At 33.5% G+C, this 10,890-nt stretch overlaps 2 protein-coding genes across 3 annotated transcripts; both read left to right on the top strand.

The window, feature by feature from the left end:
* The first annotated feature begins 352 nt into the window (after positions 1–352).
* Positions 353–4,584, top strand: LOC110111455 (phosphoacetylglucosamine mutase). 2 transcript variants are annotated; one of them, XM_028699916.1, is made up of 10 exons: positions 353–565; positions 939–1,058; positions 1,142–1,404; positions 1,902–2,021; positions 2,107–2,249; positions 2,327–2,578; positions 2,664–3,082; positions 3,173–3,342; positions 4,003–4,099; positions 4,238–4,584. In XM_028699916.1, the coding sequence occupies exons 2-10, from the start codon at positions 998–1,000 to the stop codon at positions 4,402–4,404; spliced, it is 1,692 nt and encodes a 563-aa protein (XP_028555749.1). In that variant the 5' UTR covers positions 353–565; positions 939–997; the 3' UTR covers positions 4,405–4,584. The 2 variants fall into 2 exon arrangements, with proteins under 2 accessions (XP_028555749.1, XP_020699016.1); XM_020843357.2 differs by having other exon boundaries at positions 354–565; positions 3,167–3,342.
* Positions 4,585–5,690: 1,106 nt separating this feature from the next.
* On the top strand, positions 5,691–10,383 carry LOC110111448 (stromal cell-derived factor 2-like protein). Its single transcript, XM_020843349.2, has 6 exons — positions 5,691–5,896; positions 5,984–6,124; positions 8,172–8,312; positions 8,936–8,985; positions 9,070–9,199; positions 10,277–10,383. The coding sequence occupies exons 1-6, from the start codon at positions 5,789–5,791 to the stop codon at positions 10,358–10,360; spliced, it is 654 nt and encodes a 217-aa protein (XP_020699008.1). The 5' UTR covers positions 5,691–5,788; the 3' UTR covers positions 10,361–10,383.
* Positions 10,384–10,890: the final 507 nt, after the last annotated feature.

The following is a 10,890-nucleotide window of genomic DNA, read 5'->3' as shown; positions in this document are numbered from 1 at the left end:
GAGTAAATATTCTATTTAAAATTATATATAATCCTACTAATTATTTTGAAATGACTGATTACATAACTAATAATTTTTTAATTATTTAAGTATTATTTTGTTAGTTTTAATTATAAATTATATTATTAATTATCTCTTTAATCACTTTAGAATTCTATTGCTCATTAATTATTATTTACACTATTAATTGTATATTTAATAATACATATTTTAAGTTATATTAATTAATATAATTATATTAATATTTAATTACTAATTATTCAGTTAAATTTAATTATCAAATTAATTAATTTACTTAACTATTAATATTTTAAATTATATTAATTAAGTTAATCAATAATAACTTAGAAGCGTCTAGGGTTTGCCTTTCATCTTCTCTCTTCGTCGTTGCTCTTCGGCTTCGTTGCTTCGCAGGAGGTGAAGAGATTGCAAGAGTCGCTTCTTCCGTTCTTCGGCTCATACGTTGCTGTTCGACTTAGCTCCTTCGGCGACTTTCCCTTCCTGTCGGATCGGATGTTTCGACATTTTGATCGGAAGCAACAACGGGAGCTCGCTGGCTGTGAAGGTAACTTTCTCCCTTTCGCACGCTTCTTTGGCCAAATCCCGTAAATCCGCCGATCTAAAAGATTTCAAATATTGTGAGATTTAAGCCGTGAGATTTACGGGGCGCTCAAATCCCGTTTGGCAGGATTTAACATAAATCCTTCTCAAATCATGCATAAATCCTGTTGCCAAAGAGCCCCTTATCAGAGAGCTAATTATTATTTGACTATTCACAGTTTCCTATTTTGATCCCCTATATTTTTTGTTTTAGAAATCGTTGTTCTCGGATTCACTCTCACTATGATATCATTTATGATGAAAGTATTTTAATCACTTCAGGACATTACAAATATCATTTTCATTATCTTATTTGTTTTATGGGGTTTCAATTACAGGGCATCTAGCTCAGACCAGTATATAAAAGTGGCATACGCAAACTCTCCGTATAAAGCCGATGACGGAAGAGCAATGTTCTCTACTTCTTGATTCAGCTTCTCTTTTCCCTCTACCACATGGTCTGTATGATCTCATGCACCAAAAATTAAAGCCAACCACATAATCTGTGCAAAAAGACATCAATTCTTCTTTTTTGTTTCAGGGGTGACATTCTCATATGGTACGGCAGGATTTAGGGCAGATGGGTTGAAGCTGTCATCCACAGTTTTTCGAGCTGGTGTGTTGGCAGCACTAAGATCTCTGAAAACTGGCTATGCTGTTGGTCTTATGATCACAGCCTCCCATAACCCTATTACAGACAATGGCATAAAGATTGCCGACCCTGATGGTGGCATGATGGCTCAGGATTGGGAGCCCTTCGCTGATGCTCTTGCTAATGCCCCGGATCCTCAAAGCTTTGTTAAGGTTGGCCCTTTTATTTTTTCTTTTCTTTTTTTTTTTCTGTTGTTCCATCTTTCATCCTATGCAATGACCATTGTAATGTTGACATTTGCAAAAAAAAAATATTTTGCGCATCGATGTCAATGAATTATGAAGTTAATGACTTGATCCTCTTATGTCTATTTGTTAGCATGACTAGGATAGAACATGTGATATGCAATAAAAAGGGGAAATTTTGTCAGATATACAACCTTATTTTAAATTGATTCCCTTGCAGATTTTGTGGCTGTTAATCGGTCATGATTTTAGTTATGGTGTTTGACTTGCATGAATTATAGATTGATTTTTTTCAAGTAATTTTTTCTTGTATTGCACTAAATACCGGTTTAATGATGAGTTTATATTAAATTTTGTTGAAATTTTCATTGTATCTGTCTCTTCTAGTGTGTTCTAATGGTACTTGCTTGTTTTGGAATGAGATTTATTTTATTTTAATAAATATTTCCTTCTTTTTGTTTAAGTTGGTTCTCCATTTTGCCAAGGAAGAAAATATCTCATTAAGCAGAGAAAGTTCTGCAGTAATCTTGTTGGGAAGAGACACTAGACCTACTGGTGAATCTCTCCTTGAAGCTGCCAAACAGGTAAGATCTATATATGCATCAGCTTCTGTTTTTGCTTTCTATTGAGCATCTGCTTAATTGATACTTATCCTGTTTTGGTGTGAAGGGAATTAAATGCATAATTGGTTCTGTTGCACTTGATATGGGGATAGTAACCACTCCACAACTTCATTGGATGGTTAGGAGCAAGAACATGGGAATGAAAGCTTCTGAGTCTGATTACTTCATGCAGCTCTCAGAATCTTTTAGGTCTGCACGATCATTCTCATTCAAATAATGCAATTAGATTCGTTTAATCTCGTGCCTGATTTGAATGTGGGATACAGGTGCCTGATGGATATGATCCCCAAAGAAATGACAGTGAAAGGGATTGTAACTCAGCTTATGGTAGATGGAGCCAATGGTGTTGGTGGAGACAAGCTCGAACAACTTAAAACATTGTTGACGGGCCTTCAGATCCAGGTGAAAAACACTAGTAAACAGGGCGAAGGTATACTGAATGAGGGAGTTGGTGCTGATTATGTTCAAAAAGAGAAAGTTCCTCCCCGTTGCTTTGGTCCTAATGATATTGGATTAAGGTGAAGAATCTGATTATCTTTTGTATAAACTTGTTATTTCTATGAACAGCTGATGCCAATTATAAAGTGGGCTTTAGTGTTGCAGATGTGCAAGTTTGGATGGAGATGCTGATAGGCTTGTGTATTTTCGAATCTCAAAGATAAATAGCAGTAGCATTGATCTTGTAGATGGAGACAAGATATTATCTCTGTTTGCATTATTTATCAAGGCGCAGCTTCATTGTCTAAACAAAAGTGAAAGTGATGGCTTACGTAATGTATTGCCAGCAAGGGTTGGTGTAGTTCAGACAGCTTATGCTAATGGAGCATCAACTGATTACCTGAAACAACTTGGTCTGGAAGTTGTTCTTACTCCCACTGGCGTGAAATATCTACATAAGAAGGCTGCAGAATATGATATAGGGATCTATTTTGAGGCAAATGGTCATGGGACTATTTTATTTTCAGAATATTTTTTATCTAATTTACAGAAAATGGGCAATGATTTGGCTTCTTCAAATGCAGGTTATTATTATTATTATTTTTTATGATGATATTTCTTCATTTAATTTTATGATTATGTCTTACTAGTTAGTTCTCTTTTTAAAGGCTCAGAACCTCATAAGGCTGCTTTAAGACTTTTGGCTGTTAGCAAGTTGATTAATCAGGCTGTAGGGGATGCTCTTAGTGGGTTGCTTTTGGTGGAGGTTGTGCTCCAATATATGGGGTGGTCTATGCAAAACTGGATTGAACTCTACGATGATCTTCCAAGTAGACAACTAAAGGTAAAATTCCTTTCCCAAGCCCCGCACCATCCCTTTCGAGTTCTTTCTTGGCAAATGCAATGGTATATTCTTGAAAATCATATTTGTTGAGATTGAAGAAGCTTATGGGGCTATTTGTTTGCAAGTATAAGAAAATAATTTGTGTTTCCAAGACAATGAAATTTGAATACATTGTATTTTAAATTCAGGGAAATTATTTGTTTGTTTGGTTGAACTAATGCAATTAAGAATTAAAAATAAGGAAAAAAAATCTAACCTTGGCAATTGGGAAGTAACAGGAACTGGGCTGTGGGCGAAGAAATCGTCACGAAAACTCGCTAAGGGGAGGAAATTGTGATGGGAGTTGGGCCTCTTGTGAGGAAAATCCTGACAGGAGTCGGGGAAACATTGTTGTCGTCTCCGGAGCAGAGGGGCGCTGAGGCTTGGTATTGGTCATTGTTGGAGGGAGTTAGCTCGGGGTAGAGGTGTAAATGAGTCGAGTCGAGTAATAGTGCTATCGAGTCGAATCGAGTAATTGTATTTTGGTAGCCACAATTAGGTATTATTCTCGGAAAATAAATGAGATGAAAAAAACCATAATTTTGGTTTCTGGTGGTTTATGATTAATTGTTGAAACAATCTCATTCAATGTTTGAGAACTATTTGTTTCTTATCAATCAGGTAAAGGTTGCAGACAGAACTGCTGTTATCACAACAAACGCAGAAACCAAAGTTGTGCAGCCCTTTGGTTTACAGCAAGCAATTGATGCTGAAACTGGTATAATCTTACATATTTCTCATCCTAGTTTTGAAGGAACACATACTTTATATTAACAGATTTCCATGTTAAGAACTCAGACCATTTGCTTTTTCTTACCATTGGTTTTTTCACCTTTTCTCCCCGATCTTTCTGCAGCTAAGTACCATCAAGGTCGGTGTTTTGTTCGACCATCTGGTACAGAGGATATAATACGTGTTTATGCCGAGGCATTTTCCCAGGAAGCAGCTGACTCTCTTGCTAGATCTGTTTCACAGCATGTAGATCACTTTCTTGGATTCAGAACCTCACAGAAATCAGATTGAATGGATGGACACATTCGCAGTTTGGAATGAACTTTTTGTTGGTAACTTAAAAGTCTTTGTTTGGGACAGCGTTTTCATTGCTTTTTAAAACTGCTTTCTGGTACAAAGTGTTTTGAACTAAAAATTTTTGTATTAAGAAGTTGCTTTAAAAAACAGTATAAAGGCCGTCCCAAACGAAGCCTTAAGTCACAGCCTTGTTATTATTTTCTAAAACAGTTTAGTATAAAAGTTTTTTAAATTTGAAAGCTGCTTTAAAAATTAGTAAGAAAGTCGTCCCAAACAAAACCTGCATCGAAAAAAAATTAGAAGCAGGTAGAAAGCTATTCATTTCTGTAATGGCTGAGAAAATATTGAATGCATTGGTCAAACTACTGCCCCCTGAATAAGTTAAGTGCTTAAAATCTTCTAAGTTTTAAATACTATCTTTTTCTGATCAAAATATGTGAGACCCCTCGTCTTTTTAAGGAAAAATTATTATCTGCGGAATGCATAGCTTTTCATATGGACTTCAATTACGTAAAAGTTGCTGAATATTCTTTCTCTTGTCCGAACTCCGCATGTAATAATTTTTCTCTTCAAGGACAAAGCAATAAAGCGAAGATAGAATCAACTAGCATGATTCACAATTCAGATATAATAGTTTTTTTTTTTAATGAGATATTTGAGTCATTAAAATAAATTCATACATATATTACATACATAAGCGGTTAAGCTTTGAATTAAAAGAAATTATTTTGTGTGGAAACTGGAAGATACGTGGACAAATTAAAAAGCGTCATTTCACTTGGTACGCAGTGGTACCAAGCGAAAAAGTGATGTGACGTATTTTGGTTAGTCTTCGGACGTTCATTCGTGTCCACACAAAATAATTTTTCCTGAACTCAAGATCTCTTAGTTAGTAGTCAAAGTTCTTAATAAATAGATCAAGATAAGATGATGTGTATGATGTAAGAGGTTTCAATTGAAAAATAGTTAGTTAAAAATAAACTTTTTTTGGAAGAAAAAAGTTTTAACATTTTTTTATTTTTAAAAATTATTTTATTTAAATACTTTTAAAATATTTGATTAAAATATATTTTAAATTTAATTTATATTTAAATTTCTGTAACTAATAATAATATTTAGTAGTATATATCAACAATCAATAAAAAAGAGAAAAGTAAAAAATTAACTCAAATTTGATAATAATATATTTAAAAAAATTTTAATTATGCGTTACTTATACATTATATTTATTTTTATGCGAAATTCATTCTCACTGATTAAATATTTTCCTCTTAAGTCGCTCTTAGATTGTTTTGTTTTTAAGAAAATATTGCGCAGAATTAACCGGTCTCCTCTCCACCGCTACGCCCGTCGCCGGAGCACTCAACTCCTCCGCCTCATGGCCTTATCGCTCTTCGGCCCCGCCGTCATTGCTGTCCTCTTCCTTGTTCTGCTTCCGGATCGCGTCTGGGCATCCGATAGCTCGCCGATCGGCGGCGGCGTCAAAGTTTGTATTTAGAAGCCCTAGTCCTCCGATTCATTCTTCTTGATTTTTGCCGCCACTCTAAAATCACTTCTCCCTGTTGCAAAGCAGATCACGTATGGATCTGTTATTAAGCTAATGCATGAGAGAACAAAGTTCCGGTTACACTCTCATGACATCTCCTACGGATCGGGAAGTGAGCAGCAATCGGTCACCGGTTTTCCTGATGCGGACGACTCAAATAGTTACTGGGTAATGGCTATATGACATGCGATGTCGATATTTTTTTTTTCCTTTGGTTTCTCATTGTGCTTGTTGACTTTTCTGAAATAGATCATAACGAGTAATTTGATCACGTCTGAATTTGCCGGTTTATTTGGCCCCCCTTCTTCCCCTTTATTGGTTGTGTTTTTTTTTGTTCCATTACAAACTCTCTCGTCGTGTGCTTCTTAGGTGTTACAGCACTTAAAAAAAACAAATTTTATTTCCCTGTTTCTTGGTTCTTATACACTTCAGCCAATGAAGCTTTTCATGAGACCACTCCTTTCTTTTCGCCATCATCTTCATTTAAGGCATTTTCCCCACATGTTCCTTTTTATGTAGAAACTAATATGCCTACCTCTACCCGTTATATGATTTTTCTTGTTGACCCCAAGCACCTTTTACAACATTACCTCCAACCACATTGTCAGATTTGATTGATCTTCCACCTACCAATTACATTAGGAAAAAGTAAAAGGCAATATATTTCTCATCCCATTATCTTTTATGTCATTTGATCATCTTTCCTTATCCCCAAGTTATATCAAGAAGCGCTTTGCAACCTTAATGAAAATAAATTATAAATACTGAAAAATGAGATATTTTCAGATTTCATAGATGGGTTTTAGTTTACCCCTTTCTATAGTTAAATAAATTACTTGTTGATGGGTGTTTATTGTCAAATTTAATCTTGGTGGCTTGATTTGATCAATTTAAAGTTCATTTGGTTGCAAAATGATTCACATAGGCTTATGAGATAGATTATTTTGAAATTCTTTCCCTAATTATGAGACTTAATTCAGTCAAAATTCTCTTATTTGTGGCATCAATTAAGGATGAACTATGCTACAAATGGATGCGAGTAATGTTTCCTTTTATGATGACCTGAATGAAGATGTTTTTATAAATTTCTATGATTTGTTACTTAGGAGTAGAACTACATATATCTACTTAGGAAGACCATCCATAGGCTTAACCAAAGTCCATGCACTTGATTTGAAAAGTTTTTCATAGTACTTATGGAGATTGACATCACATTAACACTACAAATCATTATACTTTCACCAAGTATACACCTTTAGACTCTTTCGTATTATTCATTTATGTTGATAACATCTTATTGGAACTGATTAAAAATAATCCGTGAGGTAAAACATTATTTGCAAAAGTGTTATTTCACTAAATATTTGGGACAACCAAAGTGCTTACTTTTGTGGATTTGAATTTTCATACAACAAAAAGGGTATTCATTTCTCAAAGAAAATATTTTATTGATCTTTCTGAAGAGAAGAACTTATGATAATAAGGAGTTTCTTAATGATCCTTTTCGATAATGAAGGTTAGTTAAAAAATTAATTTATGTGATTATTACGAAGGCTGACATTTTATTTGTTGTTAGTCATCATATACAAACTCTAATGCAAAAGTACTAGGAGGCTGTTTAAGCATATCAAAAAGTGTTCTAGAAAATGGCTAATGACTAATATATAATAAGATTGAGCACTTGAATATGAAAGTATTTTTAGTTGTCGATTATGCTAGCTCAATCGAACTCATGAAGTTTACTTTTAGATATTGTATCTTTAGTTGTGGTAACCTTTTCCACTTAGAAAAATAAGAAATAAAGTATTATGGTCAAATTTATAGCTAAGGCTAGCTAATACAAAATTAGTCCCATTTTCCATGTGAAATTATATTTTGGAAGGCTCTTTTTAAGAGAATGAGTTTCTTATTTCCTCAATATTTTTCCTTAATTTGACAATCATGCCATTATTTATATTTCCAACAACTTTGTAATCCATGAAATGGTCAAAAATATTGAAGTTGATCGTCTTTTCATTTGAGATGTTATGTTTTTTTAGCCGATTGCCATTCTCATGTCTTTGATTAGTGTTGTTCAAGCTAATATATTGAAGTTGGCTATCATTTTAGGGATGCTATGTTGTCCAAGCTGATTGTCATTCTTCAAGTCTGATGATGATGATGATGCATGTTCGCTAAGCTATTTGGTCCTGTTTAATTATGTAAAACTTTGCAGATTGTTAGGCCCCAGTTGGATTCCTCTGCCAGGCAAGGGGATGTTATTTCTCATGGAACTATTATCAGGTTGCAGCATATGACAACCAGGAGATGGTTACACAGCCACCTTCATGCATCCCCTCTCTCAGATAACTTGGAGGTCAGTATCAGTTCAATTCTATTTTATTAACTGCTGTTAGCAAATTTAGGCTTCGTTTGAGACAGCTTTTTTATTGCTTCTTAAAGCAGCTTTATAAAAAATTTTAATTTTTGTATTAAAAAGCTGCTTTAAAAAGTAGTAAAAAAGCCGTCCCAATCGAAGCCTTACTCTCTCACAACTATGAATATTCCAATCTGAGAAGTCTATCATACAAATGAAATTTCTTCTGTAGCCTAATACCATTTAAAACTGCCTTATCTGTTTTTTTTTTTTGTCAATGCAACAATTAATGATACAATATTTAGGCCAACCTTCCACTTCTGCTTATTTTGATAGATTCAGGCTTCATTTGAGACGGCTTTCTTATTGCTTTTTAAAGCATCTTTTTAGTAAAAAAATTTAATTTTTGTACTAAAATATTTGCTTTAAGAAGCAGTAAGAAAGCCATTCCAAAGAAAGTCTCAGTAGTTTTCATGCAGTTGGCTGGTGTGAGGTGTTATGATCTAAGTTCTGCTTTCTGAGTGCATTATTTCAATTTCCAGAACATGATTTTACTTGCTCATCAATGTAATTGGTTCATGGTGGACTAAACTCTTGTGATATTAATATACTCATATATGCAGGTGAGTTGCTTCGGAGGAGATGATGAGACAGAAACTGGAGACCATTGGAAGTAAGTTCGACATTTTCATCTACAAATCCTTGTTATGATTCCCAACTCATCCTTGTCGAGTTCTTTCGTGCCAAATTTCCTCAGGCTTGAAATTGAAGGTGCTGGTAAGATCTGGAAGCAGGACCAGAGGATCAGGCTCCGTCACGTTGATACAGGGGGTTACCTGCACAGCCACAACAAAAAATACCAACGGGTCATTGCAGGGCAGCTGGAGGTAATAGTACAATCCATTCTCGATAATAAGTTCCTCTTGTCTTGGCTTCTTTTATAGAAAGTGATGAAAGTATAATTCATTGAAGTCATTTAACTTCAGTTTCGTTTGGGACGGCTTTCTTACTGTTTTAAAATAAAAAAAATAGTTTTTTTATTAAAAAATTATTTTAGGAAACAATAAGAAAGTCATTCCAAATGAAATATTTATGGCCATATATGCTAAAAAAAGGATTATATTATCTTATTCATACTGAATATAAAATATATGATTGTTAAATAAAAATATATATACATTGTATTAAGTATAAATATGTAACATTATAATATTTTAACTAAATGCATTATTTTGCATAATTGTTTTGATATTTTATAAGTTTATATTTTACATTTATATTAATGAAATATATATATTATGAGATTTGCAATGCTTTATGATGTAGAATATTGTGCCATTAGAAGAGAAGCATAAAATTAAGTGTAGTGTTGCATAGATTTGTAGTTCTTCTTGATCAGTTGGTTGGGAGCTTTTGCTATCAACCAAGATGTCGTAGGTTCAAGTCCTCCATATATGATATGTGTTTGTCTTAATTGACCTAAATGTCCCTCTCCCGTGCCCAACAAAGAAAAGTGTTGCAAAGATGAGGATGCTCAGACGGATGAGTGGCTTTACACTTAGAGGCAAAATGTGAAATGAGTGTATACATTAAAAGGTTAGAGTAGCTCCAGTGGCAAATAAGATTAGAGGGAGTTGCTTTAAATGTATTGGTAATATAAAGCGTCGGCTTTTTTATGATCATATTAGACGAGTAGATGTATTAAATACAGCCTATGTTAATAAACGTAGAGGTAGACCTATGAAGACTTAGTTTGAAAGTATTAAAAATAATCTTTTTTATTATATTCAAAGAAGAATCAACACAATAGAGAAAAAAGATTCATGTACTAATGCACCATGCAGTGAGATAAAGCCTAAATATCCTTATTGTATGACGATAATATATGAAAAAGCAATCAATTTTCATGATGAGCCTTATAAAATTCATCGGCAATATGTGATGTTTTCCTAATTAATTTGCAGGTTTGCGGTGTTGAAGAGAAACGCGCAGACAATATCTGGTTTGCAGCTGAAGGAGTCTATCTTCCTGTCAATGAAAACAACTGAACGGTATTGTCCCTTTAAAAAAAAAAAAAAAGCATACCACCATACCACCTTCAATCAAACTCTTAACATATTTTTTCAATTCAAGCTAGTAATTTAATTACATCACACAGAAGATTTCTTTTGTGGGGGATCTTCAAAAGCCTCTCCTAAGATTTCTTTTTTTTTAAATAATTTTAGTCATCAATTGTATTTTGGAATTTACATCCTCATGGTTTTCTATTCAAATATCTCTACTAAATATTGAGAGAGAGAGAGAGAGAGAGACTTCGACAATTTATGAATGGTCTCAGACTTATTTTTATGATGTTGTTTTTTCTTGTATATATGAATAAGTTTAGGGGGATTTATATAAGTGGCATAAAATTTTTATGTATTTATATATCGACAATTTATGAATGGTCTCAGACTTATTTTTATGATGTTGTTTTTTCTTGTATATATGAATAAGTTTAGGGGGATTTATATAAGTGGCATAAAATTTTTATGTATTTATATATTAAATTTTATTAAATTTTATATTTATTTGTATA

This window comes from Dendrobium catenatum, unplaced genomic scaffold, assembly GCF_001605985.2.
Source record: "Dendrobium catenatum unplaced genomic scaffold, ASM160598v2 fragScaff_scaffold_1414, whole genome shotgun sequence".
Taxonomy (NCBI): Eukaryota; Viridiplantae; Streptophyta; class Magnoliopsida; order Asparagales; family Orchidaceae; genus Dendrobium; species Dendrobium catenatum.
The sequence above is the reverse complement of the archived record's forward strand: the minus strand, read 5'-3'. Positions and strand labels throughout refer to the sequence as shown.